The sequence below is a fragment of the Temnothorax nylanderi genome, unplaced genomic scaffold (genome assembly GCF_030848795.1).
Source record: "Temnothorax nylanderi isolate EJ_2023f unplaced genomic scaffold, tnyl_v1.0 TNYL_tig0017_pilon, whole genome shotgun sequence".
In the NCBI taxonomy this organism is placed as follows: domain Eukaryota; kingdom Metazoa; phylum Arthropoda; class Insecta; order Hymenoptera; family Formicidae; genus Temnothorax; species Temnothorax nylanderi.
Genome location: NW_027249079.1, coordinates 604723 through 624552, shown reverse-complemented (window position 1 = coordinate 624552; position 19830 = coordinate 604723). Strand labels below are relative to the sequence as shown.

The following is a 19830-nucleotide window of genomic DNA, read 5'->3' as shown; positions in this document are numbered from 1 at the left end:
TGTATACAGCTGTCGAAACAACGATAATTTTATTAATAACGATAACCAAGTGATAACGTGGATGGTGATGAGAGATTGAAGATGATAACTTATTAATCAGTGTTTTTTTTGTGACAATTGCGTTTACTCGATGTCGACGATGTTTCGATACTGCCATTATTTATTATTCATATTATTTCTATTGCAGTTTTTCTTTCGCAGCGATTTTGTTTCGCAGGAATGCACTCACGCAAGAATTCACCAGTTGCGCGACGAACAAAGCGCATATACACTTACTGGCATATATTCACCTCGTTTAGCGATCGTGTCACGATTATGTTCGTTACAATAACCGACCAAGTAACCGGTGCTTTGAGTGTTTTTTTTGGCGTATGAATTTGCGTCGATCTTCGCGTATCCCGCGCGATTAACACGGATCTCCTGTTACAGGTAGCGACCTTCTAACGAGCCTTACAACCACGTTCGATCGCAAGTGGAGGTCTCTCATCAATCAGTCGTCGAATCAAGCGCAGCCTCCTCCAGAATCAGCATCCTGCAACAAGAACGACATCATGGAGCAGCAGGTGCAGAAGCAGAAGCCGAGTGCGTCCCCGAGAACCAAGTATCCGTCTACGGAAGCCTATCGCGACCCGAGTCTTCACAAATCGCTCGACAAGAGTCACCTCGCTCGCCCGAAGGATGTAAGTCGATATCGCGCGTTGTCAAGTTCCCGAAGCCATCAACGTCGTCAGAGCGATGGAATGAAACGATTATCTCAAATGACGAACTTTCATCTACATCCTAGCGAAAGCGAAAACGCAACTCCAAAAGAATGCGACGATATACACGTAAATACGCGATCGTTATTTCTAAGGTGTAACATAAGTCAGATGGCACCGCATATTTCGTTTAACGTCAGATAGTATCGCATATTTTAAATCATGCAAATCAAAACGTAATAGATAAAAATAGTTAATGTGACCCTTGAATTATCCCAACGGACATTATCGTTATAGTTTTCCGTTTCGTTTACCGCAGGACGCTCCCGAGAAGGACACCGATTCAACGGTAGCCGACAATATGCCGCACTCTTCGGAGTCCACGCCGAACAACGACCGTGGCGCGAACGACAAGCAGAGGCTGGAAACGAAGCCTATGACAAATAATGCGACGGAGAACGAGGGACAGAAGGATGTGGATGAAGGGGATGATTGTCTGCGCGCGGGAAACCCGAAACGATACGAATTGTCAAGTGAGAAGGAGCTTCAGGAAAGTAAATCGGGGAATAATGATGTAAGTGCAAAGGTGGAGGACAACAGTAGGAGCCACCACCATTACGAGACCGGAGACTCCAGTTACTCCAACAAGCTGAAAAAATTTGAGAGCCTGACGAATTCTCAGGCGAGGTCCCGCCTGAAACGGTCGGAGTCTCTGAACAAGAGGACATGCGAGAACACCACCTCGCGATTAAAGAGATCGGAGAGCTTAAATAAGCATTCGACTGAGAGGCTGTCGCCGCTCAAACGATCCGAGAGCTTGAACAAACACTCCGGTGACCGATCGGAGTCGCCGGGCAGCAAGCTGAAACGCTCGGAATCATTGACGAAGACCGAGAAGACCGAGTGCAACATCAGCAAGCGGCGGCAATCGGTGCGAAAGGAAAGCGCCACGAAGTTAAAGCGGAAGAACGGAATGTCGGAACGGTCGATCAAACGAAGGCACACGGTCGGCAGCACCAAGGACTTCGACAAGGTGCACTGGCTCGATAACAAACTGCAGTCGGAGGCCGAAAGGGTCATCAGGAGCGACTATAGACCGAAAAAGAGCCAGCTCAGAACCAGCTCGCCCGATCTCAGCACCAATCGAGTTGGCATGGCCGACACAAGCTTTCTGATCGAGGTGAGCTTTCGCGGGCCCAGCAACGTCGTCTTTAACGTAACCAACGCCGCTCGGCCGCAGTCATTGCCGGATGCGAGTCTCGCGTCCAAGGTTTTCAAGGTGCCCCTCGAGAGTCACGTATAATACGCTACGAATAAGTTACTCCGACACATTTCTATATTCACCTTCAAATAATACATGCACACAATGCTGCTGTCATATCTATACCTACCTGCCATCATTTTTAATACTTTTACCGGTTTATATTATATATAAACCAATCTGTATACCAGATATATATCTTATTTTATATATATCTTATATAAAAAATAATTAGATCGCATCCACATCTAAGTTCGTTCCGCCGGAAACGCTGACATTATTCATTAATCGCCAGTGTGCCAAAGAGCTATCACTCTATGAATCGTTTATCGTTGTCAAACGATAAACTGTTTACGAAAATTTGTTTACGACGGCTAGAATGAATTAGATAAAGGAGAAGGTACCTCTGTCTCTCTGCACTGATGATGTTTCAGTCTTTAATCGAGTTCAATTTATAACGCGAGATCGTTACAACGATCGAGAATTGTTCTGAATTAATGAACCAGAAGCAATTAGACTTAAAGAAAAAGATGAAGACGGTTTACTGATCTGCAGACAGCGGAATTAGAGCTAATTGTAAGTTGCATTGAAGAAACGTAAGAAAGTTATTTAGTGATTCTATATTGCATGTGGTATTTGCATTGTGTCAATTTTATATATATAAATATATAGATAATATAAATATATATAAATATATATATATACATTATCTTACTTGTGAATTGTGATTGTGACATTTTTTTGTACATAAGATGTATAATGCGAGATGGTTCGATTAAATATAGTAAGGTGACTATATTGTATGTCTTTAAATTTATATTTTAATAATTACTCAATGATCATGTTCTAAGCGCGTGCGAAACTGGCTCGATCCTCGTGTACGGATTGGTACTGGTTACGCGAGAATGCATTATTTTTAACGCATGTGACAAAGGTGGTCTTTTAGGATAAAAATCATGACTGCGTTTTGCGGGCGTATGATCGCCGGAACACGTCGTCGCAAGCGATACACTTGAAAGTTCTTTGAAAGATAGCATCCATAGTGTTTAAGAAAACTTTTTTTTTTACGTAAGCTCTCCGATGAAAAGTCTATGATGTGATAAATTTTAATCGATCGCGCGTCTATTGATGTACGTACACATATCGTTATGCGTGCTGCGGATGAATGCTGTGCGTGCGTGCGGAACTTTACACGAGCGCGTGTGAATACCTATTTTCTATGTGCATTGTGATCGATATTAACGATCAGTCTAAGTACCACTACTATTGCGTCATTGTAAATTTTATCGTGCAGTAAAGAAGGCAGGACGCGAACGGTGCCGTCAATTATAATGTACATTCGGTGCCTCGCATAATGGGAAATCTGCTCGTTCCAGGATGAATAAAGATTCCTACGTGATCGGATGGAATCACGTCGTTTGCCTAGATCGGCCGGATTTCCCATTGTGCCCCGTTACGAGGATGATACGTTAACTGGTGCAACACGTATGTGTATCGCTCTTGTGTATCGCCGTTACTCTCTAAGACAGTTACTCTCAGACGCTTGGGTCTTCTGTGTGGATCGTTAGTGTTGCATTATTTGTATACCCCCCGAGATACTTTACACTATGCAAAACTCTTTGTCTTTATCTTACCTATAATTTGCGTTCAACGGTCAACGCGCCGCGTCGTGCTTGTATCCAAGTTATCGATAAATGAATATCAAGCGAGAAACCCACCAATTCAATGCCGCGACTGGAATTTCGACCGCGGATATGATACGTCCGCGAATTATAGAGGAATCTGCGCGCGATATATTAACTTTAATATTATTAATGTACATGTAGAATTCACTCGGGATCGGCGCAATATGTTGCTACGTTAAGTTTATGTGTTGGAAGATTTAATGTGTAAATACGTACGTGCAGCTAAATTTTGCGCGAGTCACCGTACATCACGTGTTATCTGTTCTGTCTGTCTGGAGCGACGCGCAGTCGTTTAAACAATTTTACGTAATACCAGTTACTGTTCGCGCGAATCGTGGAATCCGAAGCGTAAAGTAGCCGAGACAATCGATTTGATTATGTATGTAAATACAAATGTAACTAAATTCTAAGAGACGACGGTAAGAAGCGATATTTATTTCGAGAGGGACAGCGATTGCGATCGCGTTATTTATTATTAACCCAAGCGGATACGTTTGTCGCGAATTCTTAAAGGAGCACGAAATTGTAAATAAATATATTACTATGAGAAAGAGAGAGAGTGAAAGCTTTTCAAGCGTTTGCATCCCTGTCTTCCGCATTTAAGTCAAATTATGTTGAACTTTAAGCGACTAAAACATTTGTTTTATATACCTCGCGATTTCAGAGATATTCACTCGTAATCAAATATATGGAATTTTTTTCGAAGAATTGTCTCAACCCTTACACATGCTTCAAAACTGATAAAAAAAATACATATCTATTATTTTTTGTTACTCTACGACATAAAGCCCATCAAAATCGGTGAGGTATAGTTCCAAACGTTTCCTTGTTAGTATTTTTTTGAAATTCGTAGAATGTCACGCCACTTCACAGACGTCATGATACGTATAGCTAGAGTGGATAAGTTCAGACGATTCGTGAAAGAAGCGACCGACGACAGAGACTTGTTCGTCGTAGCTGAGCTTTTTGGACTTTTCGTCTTTCCCCTCTTTCTCCCTAATTACGTATTCATCTGATTTTAAGTCCAGAAAGTTTAACGTAGGCCACAGAGAATAGATCTAAGATTTATACGGCCAGCTGCGAGATCTGAATCTCATAGAACCCGTTCGCCTCCTCGCTGGGCGAAATGAATGTAATACAGGCCGCTCCGCCGAGAGGACGGCGCGCTTATGCGAGAGGAAGGATCGTCTCGGCACCAAACGCGCAACGCGCCACAAACATCTTTCCGAAATATCGTAAGTGGCCCTTATTCGTGTCGCGCATCGCCGCGCGAAAAAAAAATCAACGAGTCTTTTTTGTTTTCACAATTTGCCGATTCACATTTAGAAATATGATGAAATTTCAACGGAGTTTCTAACGACTATCGCTACGCGAATCTCTATTCGATTTCTAACGGTTAATTGATTGAGATCGATTACGGTTCGCATCCGCGTATTGATGCTCATTTAACGATTTTTGTTTATCATCATTTTTTAAAATATCGATACGCTCTGAATTTTTTTTACACTTGGCTGCATTCTCCGCGTCTGCCGCTCTTTTGCTGCCCGACAATTGGATTCTGCGCATTTTTATGCACGCACGTAGAATTCGACTCGGGTTTTCTGAGACCACCGACGAGCTCTGGACCCGTGAATGCCAATGCAAAGACGCCAAAGCACAATCGCAGAGAGAACTGCATTTCAACATCATCCTACTTGCCGAGCACTTCTCATCGTAGCGTGGGGTGAGCTATAAATCTCACGCCTAAGAAAGACTTCTATTGTTTAAAAGTTGTTTATTAAAGTGTTCATTATTATGAACGCGTATATATATACGTTTACTTTTTATTTTTCTTTAAAAAATAAATGCTATTTTGGAAAAAACTTTATTGTAATAGTGTGCCTAATAATTTTAGCCAAGGCTGTAAAAAAAGCATAAGGTCTCATTGAAAAAAGTATAATTTCTTACTGCAGATGCAACCCTGTATCCGCGAAAAAAGTAACATTACTCTTCTTCCATTTTTCATTTTCACCTAGAAAGAAACTATAATCCAGCCCAGTTAATACAAAAAAATCATCCTGTATAATCCTATTTTCCTAATATTTTTCGTTACAAATATAATTTCTCGATATCTCTTAGCTCGGTTAATCCGAGATCGACACCGTTCGGTACGTCCAGCAACGCGGAGTCCTGCGTAGTGATCGGTAAGCGAACGTTGAATAATAACAAAAATGCAAGTAACTCATTCTTTAGCCTTATGCCTTAATCACAGATCTCAATTGTTATTAGCGTTAACTGCCGGCCGAGGAGACGCTAGAAACGAAGTCGGTTTGGCAGCGATAGATCTTCAATATCCGTACTTGATGCTCTGTCAAATCAGCGATTGTCAAACATACGTGAATACTCTGACGAAAATCAACATCCTCGATCCGGTAGAAGTGAGCACGTTTTAATGAAGCTTCTTAAATTAGAAGATAAATAAATTAAAGCGATCATTGATCCGATAGAAAAAGTCACATTTAATGGGAAAGTATCTCTTTGTCACGCATTCTCTTTTTTTCTTTCTTTTAAGATACTGATGCCCGAAACAATGTGCGAACATCACGGCCGTGGGAACAAACTGTACAGATCGATCAAAGAGAAATTCAACACGCTCAACATCACGCCGATTTCGCGAATACACTTCAACGAGTCGACCGGCATGGAACGCGTGCGAACCCTGTGCGCCAGGGAATACTCGACCGTGGAGTTAATAGTGAAACAAAAGTAACCGCTATTGAAATTAATTGTAATTAACGATTTTAATCGTATAAAGCGCCGACTAATTATCTCTAGGTATTACGCTTTGGCCGCCGCTGCGGCATTGCTCAAGTACGTGGAATACGTCCAGCATATGGTTTACGCTCCGAAATCAGTGAGGATAGAGTTTCAAGGATCACCGAACACCACGATGATCGGTAAACTGCAGCTCGAACCCTAGTTTCATACGAGAACGATGTTTCATGATAAACGACATCGACAATTATTGTGCAGATATAGAGAGTGCACGAAGTCTCGAGCTGGTCGTCTCGCAGTCCAAACAGTCCATCGTCAGTCTGCTGGGCACGATGAACCGCTGCTTGACCCCCATGGGTAGAAGACTTCTGCGCGCTTCCATTCTTCAACCTCCGTGCAACGAGCATTTAATCGCCGATCGGCAATCTTGCGTGGCGGAATTGGTGGCGAATCAGTCTTTGTGCACCAGTCTTCAGGTTGTCACGCGCTACTTACTTACATAGGCCGATCTTATCCAAGATTGTCTTAACCCTCCAGTACTCGCATTACTCAGCGAACCGTTGTTACCCACGTGCAGCGTCTACAGAACCCATCTCATCTTACTCATGAACATTATTTTCGATTTAACCTTTTCCATTTCTAACGTATTTTATTTATATTATTCAAAATACATACATATTGGAAATATGTTCCAAATATTAGAAATAAAATATTAATTTATAAAATAAAATAAAATAAAATAAATAAAAATCTAAATCAAGAAACAATAGCACAAGGAACATATTGTTTTTATTTTTTATTTTTTATTTTTTTTTGGTAATACAGAACTAGTAAAATGTTATAAAAGCTAATTATAATTTGCATATTATATATATATATAAAGTAATAATAATATAATATAATAATAATATTAAAACATAAATAATACTAAAAAATAACAACCTACTGCAATTAATTAATAAACAATTACCTTACTGTAACATAAATAATCGCGTGGCGTTGGAAGACTCTGGGAAAGAGGGATCTCGAGAAAACACTCTCCACATCCTTCCACATGCGACTGATATTAATGATAGTCCCTAGATACTTCATCTATATAGTCCATAGATAGTCCATAGATACTTCGAGGAGGGCTAGAGGGAGAGGTAACAGATGTTTCAACTTTGTAATCCAGACCGGTTGGTTTTGGCGATAAATAAAAGATCGTTTAGCGCCTGTGAGACTTCAGCGGACACTGAAGAATTAAATACGATCTTGAGACGCTATAAAATTATTTCGTAAGCTGGATGGAATTTTAAGACCGTCCATGATCGAACTTAAAACGATCTTGAAGATCGGACTATGAATAAATCAGCCAGTGATTTTAACTTCTTAAATTTAAACCAACAATTGGATTACATTTGTATCATACATTTTGCAGCCAGTGGTACAACGCCTTTTCGGGACGGATCGTTTGCTGGCGTTAGCAATTAAACCTCTGCACGTCAACGACATGCAAAACGCGGAGCGAAATCTAAATTATGCGCTGCTCTTAAAGAGCTGCCTGGACACCGTTCCGGAATTGGAGGCGATTCTCGCGATCGGCATTCATCCGTTCTTTGTAAAGACGCGAAAGGTTTGCGCTCTCTCGCGACTTATTAATATTATCTGTTCGTAGTCTGTCCACATCGATCACGAGTAATGGTTTCGCACTTGCAGAACTTAGGAAATTCAGAATTCCGAGTTATGAAGGATAAGATTTTAACGCTGATACACGCGGACGCGAGATTCGTGAAAGGATGCACTTCTTTGAGTATGCAGCGGTGTTTCGCTATAAAAGCTGATATCAACGAATTGCTGGACGTCGCTCGGCAAATCTATTGCGAGTTGATCAACGACATGAAAAGTAAACGCATTATAATAACATAAATTTAAATCATACATTTAAAACGGCGGAAATCACGGAAAATTACTTCGCAATTTTGTGGCTCTATTTAAATAGGCATGGTGGAGCAGTTAGCCGTGAGACACAAGCTTTCATTGTCCTTAGAATACAACACGAACTTGGGCTATCATATAAACGTCATCATACCGCGGGGCTTGAACATGAAAATCTCGGACTTGCCGGCGGAATTTATTCAGGTAACTCATCGCTGATTAACACAGAATCTTAATTGCACCTAACACCTTTCGCGATTACGCAGGCACGAAAGAACAGGAGATCCTTCACAACAACGACGACGGCACTATTAACATTGAATAAACAATGCAAGAAGGCTTGCGAGGAGATTTACATGATGAGCAACACGTAAGTTACTTTTCGAGAGATCCCGCGTCTCGTATTAATGAGACAATAATTTGTAGGTTGCTAACCAATTTACTGGAGGATATCCGACAACACGTCGGCTGCTTGTTTCAATTAAGCGCTGACGTGGCGGAATTGGACTTGGTCTTATCCTTGGCGCAAATCAGTTGTAATCCGGAATACACGAGACCGTCATTTGGAACGAATTTAGAATTAATAAACTCGATACACCCTATTATGGAGTTATTTAACAGAGATCTTCCCGTGGCTAACGACGTGGTGAGCATTGAACGTTAAACAAGACTCGAGACAAATTACGATATTTTCTTATTTTTTTCTTGAAACACGCAGAACGCTTCGGTCACGCATAATTTTCATCTGATAACCGGACCAAATATGAGCGGCAAGTCTACGTACTTGAAACAGATCGTTCTACTTCAAATTATGGCGCAGGTGACGTGAGAACACATTTACCGATTGATCTCTTCGCGTTTGTCTTCCGAATCGTTACATATTAAATATTCATTGTTACGTAATTAAAAACTAAAACACACTGCTGTAAGAGAATCATGCTAGTCTAAAGCGTGATACATACTCGATCAGACAGGAGATTTTTGCTTGAGCGTTTCACAAAACTAGGTAACGACCCGACATATCGGTATCTTGACCAACGTACCCGTTACTCGCGTCTTATATTGCAGATCGGTTCCTACGTGCCGGCGACGAAGGCAACGTTTCGCGTTGCAGATCGCATACTTTGTAGGATTGGCTCTCGCGACGACGCCGAGCTCAATGCATCCGCCTATGTCCTCGAGGTGAGCGTGTGATAACTGTAATTATATATACCTCTTTTTCCTTCCTATACATTTTTCACTCTCTTTTCACTATAGTATATGTGTGTGCTCTTTTTGAGACACAGTACCACGTTTTTCATGTGAGATGGATACACATTTTTCTAACTTTTCTATTAAAAATATCGCACACATACGCAAGTGTTCCCACGTGATTCAACGTTGACCATGCTTAACGTTGGTCGACTTTAGTCGTCTAACGAGAACCGGTGCTTTCAAGGCGAGACTATTGACACCTAATTATACTCACAATCAGTGCCATGGTTAAAGTATAATTACTGATTTATTTACGTCAGATGAAGGAAGCGCAATACATCCTGCAATCCGTCACGCCCAAGTCTCTCGTTGTACTGGACGAGCTCTGCAGACATACTACGGTCGAAGAGGGTTCCGCCATCGCTTGGGCGATATGCGAGAAATTATCGCTGACGACCGCGTTCACGTTCGCCGCGACGCATTTTTTGCACCTCACCGCGCTGAGCAATATGTATCACAACGTGACAATGTACGTGGAAATCTTACACAATTAAACACACATATATCATTTGCTACAACTATGCTATCAAATGTCCATTTAGCTATGTCGAAAAAGTGTCATTTTTTAGTTGTTTGCAAAAAAATGGTGAGAACATTCAATACACTGAATGATAAGAGCTAATATATAGCTAAATACTTTTGTTCTTTTTATTACCCCAAAATCGTATTTAAAAATGATATAAAATTTTAATAATTTAAAACATTTAAACTCATTTTCTGGAAAACTTGTTTCATAAATTACATCATTATTGCACAACAAACGATCGTGACATATATATATAATTTCTTCCTAGTAGTACATACATTGGCAACATGTTGGCTGAATACTGGTTATATTGGGAGTGTTTTGGCCAATATTTCCCAATGCAAAGCTAACATTGATTATAATTATTAATAAAATGCAAGTGCACTGCCAATATTAGCTCAAAAAGAGAGAGAGCGTCTACTTTGCAATATAGTTACAATATGACAAATTAATCTATATCCAACATAAAAATTAGATATATATATTGTTAGCCAATATTGTTACAATAAAAAGTTATGCTACATATAGGGTCTAGAATAAAATAAGATATTATGGTTCTTCAGCCATTGCTTCGAGACGAAAACCGCGGAACCAGAAGAATCGGGCGATCTGCATCTGATATATACTCACAAATTGAATCCCGGAACCGGACCTACGGATCACTACGGAATCGCTCTAGCGGAAGTGTCCTCTCTACCGAAATGCGTTACGACTAAAGCGCGAGAGTACGCGTCCCAGCCATCCGTCAACGCACAAAACGTGAGTCTATAAACGTCTGTAAAATCACTGAACGTTATTAAATCATTCTTCGAATATTTAATTTTTCTAGAATAATCTTGGATCCGTCACGAGTTCTCTGTCATGGGAGAAATCGTGTTATAACGCGGTCGTTCAGTTACGCGCGCTATTGGAGGATAACCGTTTCACTTTCGCAAATATAATAAATGTCATGAAGCAATTGGATCTAAGTAAGCAAAGTGAGCAAACGGAAAGAGCGCTGATTCCAACAAAATCCCCAAACGTCGCGCAAGAACGTGGAAAACGTGAGGAACGGGAGAAACGTGAGGAAGACAAAAATCTTGTCGCGTCGAATAATGGTTTAACGATAGGGACGAAGGACGACGTATTGTTAACGGAACAGACGAATAAAGATGAACGAAAGATGAACGAAGAGGAGGTGCAAGACGAGCCGATGGAAATAGACAAAAATGACACTCAGCAGGCAGACATATCAATTCACGAGGTCATAGTAAATCGAACGGCATTTCCATCGCAAAACACAGCCAATAAAGATACGTCATCGTCCGCTAATCCAAGCTCTTCTCCGCAATCTCCGAAGAGCGATCCGCGATTTTACGTTTGCACGTCCTTCGCGGCAAGCACCCCGAAAACAATATCGCCACATCGAGGAACGAATCCAGGATCGAGTTTCGCTGCAAGATCGAGAGCAGCCTCTCCGTCGACATCCCTCAGGTCCTCTCAGTCGTTCCAGTATCACGATTATTGTTTGTCCGAGGGAGACTTCACTTTCACTCCGCTTCATTCAATACCGTCTCAATCAACGCCGAGCGATGTAGCGAAGATGACCGCGCGAGCGAAAGAGGCGAAGATCTTTCGGCAGATCGAGGGCGACAATTTCGACGAAGAGGCTTTCTTCAATGATACGCATCATACTCAACAAGTACCATTTAAACTGAATCTCACCACGGACGATGACGTGGAGATGTTACCGTAAATAATGTTAAAATAAAAACGTGTTTTATCGTACGTCAATTCATTCACATAATATATATATTTATGATGAAAAATAAAAACGTTAAGTGACACTCTCGATTTATCTATTCCCTTATCGTGCCCGCGTAGATAAGCGTGCATGCCGATTGCCGGCAAATTCACATTAGCGAGCCGCGAACATATGAGTGCGCGAGACGAAGACGCTCCTCGCGACGAAATTGACAAGATACGTCAGCTGCGTTTTTTCGAGCAGAGACATAAAAAATTGCAGGATTAAAGTAGCTTCACGGCGTGATGAAGGCGAAAGGGCGATAATGATCTTCGAACGGTCGACGATTGTTCTCGATATCGCAACATCGAAATACAAAGGTTAAACCCGAGGGGAACGCGAGACTTTCACGCGAGAATGTCTGTTGACCTGCTACCGGAATGGGTGAATTTGTATCTCGACGACTTCGAGGCCAGCCTCTGCCTGCCTATTCTCGTGGTTATGGTGCTCTGCACCGCGCAATTCGTATTTAATCACGTCTTCGGTATCGGATATATGATCTATCAGAGCGTGAGGAAGCCGGCGACGGAAGAGGAGGAGCAGGATAAAACTGATATGATGGGAAAACTGAAAGGTCTAATGTCAAGCATATATACCCTACGCGCTTCTCGAAATAGCACACACAATACGTAATTTGTTACATATTCAAGATCTACTTCATTCCTGCGGACTCGTTAAGTCCTCGTGAATATTTAAAAAATTCCATAGATATTTCACAAAACAAAAAGTTTGATCGACAAAGATCTCATTTACGACGGCATTCTATGCTAAATAACTTGTAACTTTAAGAGGTCGACGTGTTATTGCGCGGTCGATAATTCATAATTTTTATCTAATGCAGGAGTTTGTTGATTAATACAAATCTCTGTTCTAAACTCGCCAGGAATGCTGACCGCTCTAGGTATCGGAAAGCCCGATACGACGACCAGGACTCCGATTAGAAATCCACACTCACCAGGCTACGATACTCGATCTCGAGAGGAGGAGTGGGATTATTGCGAGGAGGATATTGAATGAGATAACGGGACGTTTCTATATGCCATTACAATCACAATACAAAGTGCATAGCAAACAAATAAAGTACTCTTTGCCTTACTTTTGTCGCGTAATCACTCCCAAACGTTCACGTAGAGAATAGCTCAAGACATGAAAAAATATCTCTGCTTTAAGATCAATTTGTTCACAATCATTAACATTGATAAAAGGAAATAAATCGAACAGATTAGCCGATATTTTCGTGCGATACCGCCTATCTCTTTGCCTTCGATAAACCAGCGCGTAAGAAGTCGGTGTCGTCGTTTAAGGTCCAAGTTTTAAAGCGCGTGGAGGTGGAGCATGAAAGAGAGGGGAAGAGGAGACCGGTCGAAGACACGAGAATGGGTCAAGGCTGACGAGCTCGAAGCTCTCTCAGCTTCCACGTATGTCGCGAATGAAGCTTAATTAAGTCCACTTGAAGGTGACTGCCGAAAGCGAAACTGTCGGACACTATTATTCATCGGGGAACATTTTCGATGCCCCGTTGTTCCACAGTCTCGCTCTCCGAAAAGCTTTCGGAGTATCAGGTCTTAAATTGTTTCCGGTATCGTAAATTAAAAAAAAAAGAGTAATATTAAACGCTTCGTTAACGCTATTTCAACATTCATTCATGCGTCTGAATTTTCTCGATGGTGCCAATCCGTGACGAGGCCAACGCCTAGCGATCTCGGTATTTTGCACCGCGTGGCCTTGCAATTACACTCGGATATGCGAAAATGTCGCACGTGTAAAATATCACTTTGTTGTTGAAAAATGACTTGCCACGCATTCGCACACGACGTCCTCGACGTTTGAAATTTACGCAGCCGGCAAATCGCAAATTATTATTGCTCAGACGCGATTTACGTATAGGAGTTAACAATGAGCTATGTTCGTTGGCTTACAATTAGATAAATGTATCTATAGCAATATGTGCGTACACGCGCGTGCGTAAGATCACGTAGACTGGTCGCTGCTAATTCTTGGGATTCTTCCGAGGTCAAAGCACGCATGTTATATTTGTACAACTGACTTTCTAGCATCTAGCGGATCGAGGAAGGAGAAAATTTGTCAATAAATCTTTTGGCAATAACATGTTATTTTAACGTGCTTCAAGATACTGTTCTTTTCAACCAACTTGAAAACAAGTGCGGAAAAGAAGTAGTCAAGTAAAAAAGTTATGACAAATTATAAAGAGTTAAGTAAGTAAATGAAATACAGCGCAGTAAAATAATTTAACCGTAAAAAAAAGAACAAGAGAAAAAAATTATAATCTATACATATATGTATATAATAACAACTTTTTTTTATCTTTTTATAATATATTTTATAATACATAATATACATATATATATATGTATACATATATATACAAGTTCGTATATAACCAGTTTATATATAAACAGTTTGTATATATATATATGTACAAAAGAATCTCATCACCCAACGATGTGTCTTTGTTTATTTGTTTCGTAATACCATTGTGATTTTACCAAATGTTTAGCCAAGTTTTCTAAAAAAATCATCCCTTTTTATCGAGTGATTTTTGTTCTCTGTCCTTAAACTATGTAAAATATGACTATTACTAATAGTTTTATTTTACATAGTTTAAGGACAGAGAACAAAAATCACTCTATAAAAAGGGATAATTTTTTAGAAAACTTGGCTAAACATTTGGTAAAATCACAATGAAATTACGAAAACAAATAAACAAAGACTCGTCGTTGGGTAATGAGATTCTTTTGTGCTATGTTGCTTTTCCTCTCACTTAACCCTTTGGAACAACGGCTTAACGTCTCTTCCCGAAAGGAGCCCAGTTTGCTCCGCACAAGAGTCTTTCTTGCACGGAGGGCGCAGCTTTCGGAAAATAAATTCCATACGTGCTCAAGTGGACTCGAAACCTGGTTTCTCAGATTACGAGTCTGGCGCTCTACCACTAGACCACACTGCCGCCCACTGAAATTAATGATTCGCGTTTTCTTTATGCTGATAATGTGACATTACTTTCATTTTGCAAACGTGATAAAAATTACCAAGCAGATTGGTAATTTTTGAAAAATTATTGAAATTTTCTAGATATTTTAGTAAAATTAATCAAACATATTTTATATTTTAATGTAATAGATATTAATATTTTTTATCATGGTAGATATTAATCAGAATAGCTCACATAAAATTTTTGGTGATACATGTTGTTCCACAACTACCATTATTTCAGGGTAAATTTTAAGAGAAAATTCTCTCCGTGTGGATATTAAAGATGTAATAGTAAAATATTTTTTATTTCACTTCAAAATAAACAGACATTGAAATTTTTTCGTCGTGTTATACGAATTTAAAGGTTCATTAATCCTTACATCTTTATAATTTTTTTCGTATGTTTATGTACATATAATCTGTATGTATGTATAATCCTATAATCTATGTGACTCGTATAACACGGATTCATATTACATATAACGCATCTTCCGTGTTATACGGCGATCTATTGTTTATATGTATGTTGAAGAATAAAATAATAATAGATATTAATATATCTTGACCCTAAAGAAAATACAAAGTTGTATACAAAAGAGATAACACGCATTCCACTGTTTGACGCGCAATGCTCGTATCAACAAGTCGAGTATTTCATCCGAAGGACGACTGCTTAAAATGCCCGATTGAATTAGATTAAAAAATCGATATAGTGGAATTGCTCTTTTAGTTTGTAAATCAAGTTCTTATCTGATATCGATAAATTCTCTTTTCTTATTCTTTCCTTTGTGTCGTAATCCATTGATAAAATTAAAATATAAGCAGTTTATCGATGAAAAAAAAATAATTCTCTCCTTAACTCAAATCAGATTATATTCCTGATAGAAAACGATTCTATTTATATTACTTATATTTTATGCAGACTGAGTCACGCAAATCGAACGGATCTCTTTTAGTGATTAATCAAAAAATATGCTTACGCGAGAATTATGATTGGTTATAATATCTAAAGAAACATTTTAGAAAAGTCGGAAAATGTCTGTTTCATTTTTCCTCAAATTTCTTTTTAATCTAACAAGTCTCCTAAACGGTTCCATACGATTATCTTGAAAATGTATGTGTGTGTGTGTGTGTGTGTGTGTGTGTATGTGTGTAACAGTGTTAATCGATAATAATCAATCCGACCTACGCGGCGGAATATAACACTACTAATAGAAATATATATACAATATTTTCTGATCGATATGTACATACAACGACGATTGTTGCATTATGACCCTTGACCTATATTTGCGTTATACCACAGACGTATTACGGAAGATTTCTCTGCGAGATAAAAAAAAAAGACGCATAATTCGCCGGCTATAACAATCGAATTTTTCATTCGCCCGTAACCACGCCTTGTATTCATACCGCGCCTTGCATTCATACCTCCCGAGATCTTCAGGTAGTGCATTAATTCGTGCGAAAGTTAAACGTTAAAAGCTCGTCGAGTGTCGGCGAAGACGAAGCGCGCTCCTCCTCCACGCGCAGCGCGTGAAGAAAGTCGAACAATGAGCCGACGTATATATAGGAGCGTGGGCGGGCGTTAGTTACTACGTGGCAAAGTCAAACGAGTCGACGAGTGGTTCCGTTATTTTGCGTGATTTACGACGCGCGCGCGGGATCTATGAGCGGAAAAAGAAAAAGCGCGTCGCGCCTTTCCCGATTCGTCGTACGCGCCAGATACGATTAACGTCGGCCGGCCACGCAACACACCGGACGGACGGACGGACGGATAGCCGGCCGATCGTTACGATCCGTGAAAGCGAGCCACGCCACCGTATCGTACAATCGATGGGAGGCATTTTATATGCGCGACGGCGTATACGGGGAGAATGTGTGTACGCTCGCTCGCTCGCTCGCTCACTTACTTACGCCGTATATAATGTAACGTATGCAAAGCGCAGAGGCGAAGTAATTTATGCGCCGTACGTGTTTACCGAAGCGCGTACGTGCGAACCCGTGCGCGCGATCGCGTATTGTCGTATATGCGAGATCGTAACTGTTGGTCTCGAAGGAAGCTTGAAGAGGGATCCTTGAGAGAGAGGCATGACGGCGGGTTTATCTCGCGACGATCTTTCGAACCGCTCCGCGCTCCTCGCGCGTGTTTGCGCCTTCGCGGATTAATAATAATAATAAATAAGCTACCGACGCGGTAGCTCGGCCCCCAATCTTTGCTCGCAGGTGCAAAGATGTGATATATTGTATTATTGTGATATATTAAATTGCTCGTCACTCCCTGTATCCTTCAACTTCTCCGTAGCCGCGCGTTGCGTAACGACGGAGACTTGCGCGACTTATCTTATCGGTTTCCGCGGAAAAGCCCGATCCGCGCGTAATTCAAACAGGCGATACTCCCGTATATATAACTTCGTGCAAATCAGGTCAGGTCAGGCCTGAGTGAGTTTAACAAGAACGTTGCTGAGAGGCTTCGAATTCGTAATATGTATAAGCGCCTGTAAGCCAGTTTTGAGTCACCCGATCCGCAGTAATGCCTCTTTCACCCGACACTTTCCTCCTTTCTTCGCGTTGCGTCGCGCGGCTTCGCTCGCGCGCGCGCGCGCGCGCGCTGCAACCGCGGGAACAAGCGCAAAAATGATATCTTGATCACGTGGATGTGAGCTACAATCTTTTTCGTCGATGTCACCGGTCAATTAACTCTCAACCGCCGTGTAACCAGCGGTTCGGGTCGATAATGATACGACGGATATCGAGGAAGTTTGAATTACGCACCTCGTCAACGTCAACGGATTTCACCGGACGGTCGTTGACCCGATGACGATGGAATGACCGTTGTTCAATTGTTCGATCATGTTTGACAAATACTAAACAGCCTTCCTTCCTGCGCGACAGATGACCGCGCGGCCTGGGCGTTCTCGCGTAACGAGCGTCGCGGTCTTATCGCCGTGCAGGGCGATAATCCTCTTACGTCACCGATCCGATTTTGCACAACGAGTGTACGTATATTATAATCTGTTATGAATAAATACCGGAATGAGAAAATGTGTGTTGCGCAAACGAGATTTAGCAATCGATGAAGACCTTCGTGCATGGCTGATGATTAACGCATCTTGCGATAAGAACGCGATAATGCAACGCTACGCAAGAGACATTAAAACCGAGTTCGTCGAACATAACGTAATTTGGCGTAACGCGCCGCACATAAACCGCATCATCGACAATATTATGCAATTCGTGAGAACTAAACGGTTCTTTTATGAGAAGAAGATGCGTCTGTCGGTTTCTTTTATCTCGTTTTCCACGCAATTATCAATCGCGCAAGGATTAATGCATTCTTCTCGAATGTTCTATCTTGACTTGCAGCTCTTTTCTTCTTAACCGCACGCCGCGTCTCGCTGCGAGCGTAAAATAACGATGCGCAATGGTAACAAATTGGAAAATTCACAATAACATTATTCTATAAATTTAAGAGATGATACAGTTCGTAATGTAAATTCCTTAAAAAGAGTCATGTAAATATAAAAAAACTATAAATATTAGTAAATAGAATATATGTTTATATATAGAATTAATAATACATATAATAAATATAAATAATATTGTATATATAATGAATTGATATAATATACGATCTCTCTTATAATAAATTGACAAAAAAAAGAAATGTCAAATCAAGATGTCCTACTCGTATATACGCAAGAATATGTAATCTTGAAATGAGACTATATTGCGTTAAACGAAGAAAACTTGCTTGAATGAAGTAATTTATATAGTTTAACCAAGAAAAGTTGAAATAAAACGTTGAAATTCTTATAAGATTATATAGATTCTTGCGTATATACGACTATATAAGTCTTGATTTAACACTTCTTTTTTTCTGTGTATAATTAGAAATATGTTTCTAACTTTTAGTTAATTAATTTCAATTTTAAGCTCCTTAAATTTTGAAATAAGACTGAAAATATTCATATAAGAAATAAAACATAGAAAAAATACATATATCTATTTATTATTGAGTTTTTACAAATATACACATATATAAGTTTAATTTTTTCGAAGATTGTCGTCATCAAACATTTTTTTTTAACATATCCGTACGAAGGATATGTATATTCGTGGATCTTTCGTCAATCAAATTGAATGTCATATCGAAGTGTAACGTATGCATATAAGCAAAGAAACTGTTATGGAAAAGCACGTTGGGGAAGAAATCGATGAAGAAACGAGAGAGAAGTTATGCGCTCTGGTCACTTCAACCGGTAGAGACCGATTGCATAATCGCGCTGCGTATAACTTCGCGGTGAGTTATCGAATAAACTTGTCTCCCTCTCTCTGACAAGCAGCGGCGAATATCGAATCCGAGATGGAAAAAATTTCTCAATGCAAATCTAATCGGTCCCCCGGACGAAGAAACGCGACGCTCTAGCGTCACTCGCCGGACGCTGATACGATTTGCCACCGAGTATTTATACTGGAGGCACCGTTGAACACGCGGATCGCGTGCGGAGGACGATCTTGGCAAGCATAACGTCCGGCACGATCGTGATCCGTGATCGAAAGGCTATTCGCGTCGCGGCGTCTAACACTCTGTTGTTACACATTGTACATTTAAATCCGCGTGTATGATCGAGGCGATTCGCGAGGAAGCGAGGCACGTTTGTATAGATACTTCGAGACTGGAATGTCGATTGACGACGGCGAGAACAAGTTTATTAACAAGGGGACTCACGACCTGTGCGCGTACTTTTCATTTAGCACTCGTAACGAATAGTCGAGTGCGTTGTATTCGAAGAGGCTCCTTACGGTGCGATCCCTAAATATTGCGTAAATCGTAAAACAGCCGTACCGAGCGTGACGAAATCCGTAGTACAACCGGAAAAAGGTAGCAACATATATTGAGTAACCGACTTCCAGCACTCGATTGCTAGACATTACGTTCTATTAAGACAAGGATAAAT

The 19830-nt window shown here is 40.5% G+C and overlaps 3 protein-coding genes and 1 long non-coding RNA gene across 16 annotated transcripts in view; 3 read left to right on the top strand and 1 right to left on the bottom strand.

Moving 5' to 3' along the window:
- The window catches only part of Rhogap19d (Rho GTPase activating protein at 19D), a 30800-nt gene extending 26601 nt beyond the window's left edge, over positions 1–4199 (top strand). For 9 of the 13 annotated variants that reach the window (XM_071698957.1, XM_071698955.1, XM_071698958.1 and 6 more), the window contains 2 exons: positions 430–827; positions 1018–4199. In XM_071698957.1, the coding sequence (XP_071555058.1) occupies positions 430–827; positions 1018–2001 (1382 nt within the window). In that variant the 3' untranslated portion in view covers positions 2002–4199. Of the gene's footprint in view, positions 1–429; positions 828–1017 lie in introns of those variants that run through there. The other 4 variants (XM_071698959.1, XM_071698966.1, XM_071698967.1 and 1 more) reach the window with 2 other exon arrangements.
- Positions 4200–4323: 124 nt separating this feature from the next.
- LOC139768607 (mutS protein homolog 4) lies at positions 4324–11921 on the top strand. Its single transcript, XM_071698969.1, has 17 exons — positions 4324–4879; positions 5229–5367; positions 5763–5827; positions 5913–6061; positions 6196–6389; positions 6459–6580; positions 6657–6874; positions 7819–8013; positions 8097–8283; positions 8380–8519; positions 8582–8685; positions 8742–8961; positions 9034–9135; positions 9384–9497; positions 9830–10038; positions 10659–10854; positions 10925–11921. The coding sequence occupies exons 1-17, from the start codon at positions 4771–4773 to the stop codon at positions 11828–11830; spliced, it is 3369 nt and encodes a 1122-aa protein (XP_071555070.1). The 5' UTR covers positions 4324–4770; the 3' UTR covers positions 11831–11921.
- Positions 6823–18137, bottom strand: LOC139768610 (uncharacterized). The gene is made up of 3 exons (XR_011717406.1): positions 17645–18137; positions 7369–7531; positions 6823–6978 (listed from the first exon to the last, which is right to left on the bottom strand). It is a non-coding gene; the product is annotated as an uncharacterized lncRNA (long non-coding RNA).
- On the top strand, positions 11980–12973 carry LOC139768608 (uncharacterized). Its single transcript, XM_071698970.1, has 2 exons — positions 11980–12452; positions 12762–12973. The coding sequence occupies exons 1-2, from the start codon at positions 12236–12238 to the stop codon at positions 12893–12895; spliced, it is 351 nt and encodes a 116-aa protein (XP_071555071.1). The 5' UTR covers positions 11980–12235; the 3' UTR covers positions 12896–12973.
- Positions 18138–19830: the final 1693 nt, after the last annotated feature.

Bases quoted from the DNA above. Each gene is read 5' to 3' on its own strand.
- LOC139768607 (XM_071698969.1), top strand. From the start codon at position 4,771: ATGAATGTAATACAGGCCGCTCCGCCGAGAGGACGGCGCGCTTATGCG. The intron at 8,962-9,033 runs GTGAGCATTGAA...TGAAACACGCAG, and splicing joins TTCCCGTGGCTAACGACGTG to AACGCTTCGGTCACGCATAA. The intron at 9,136-9,383 runs GTGACGTGAGAA...CTTATATTGCAG, and splicing joins TACTTCAAATTATGGCGCAG to ATCGGTTCCTACGTGCCGGC.
- LOC139768608 (XM_071698970.1), top strand. From the start codon at position 12,236: ATGTCTGTTGACCTGCTACCGGAATGGGTGAATTTGTATCTCGACGAC. The intron at 12,453-12,761 runs GTCTAATGTCAA...TAAACTCGCCAG, and splicing joins TATGATGGGAAAACTGAAAG to GAATGCTGACCGCTCTAGGT.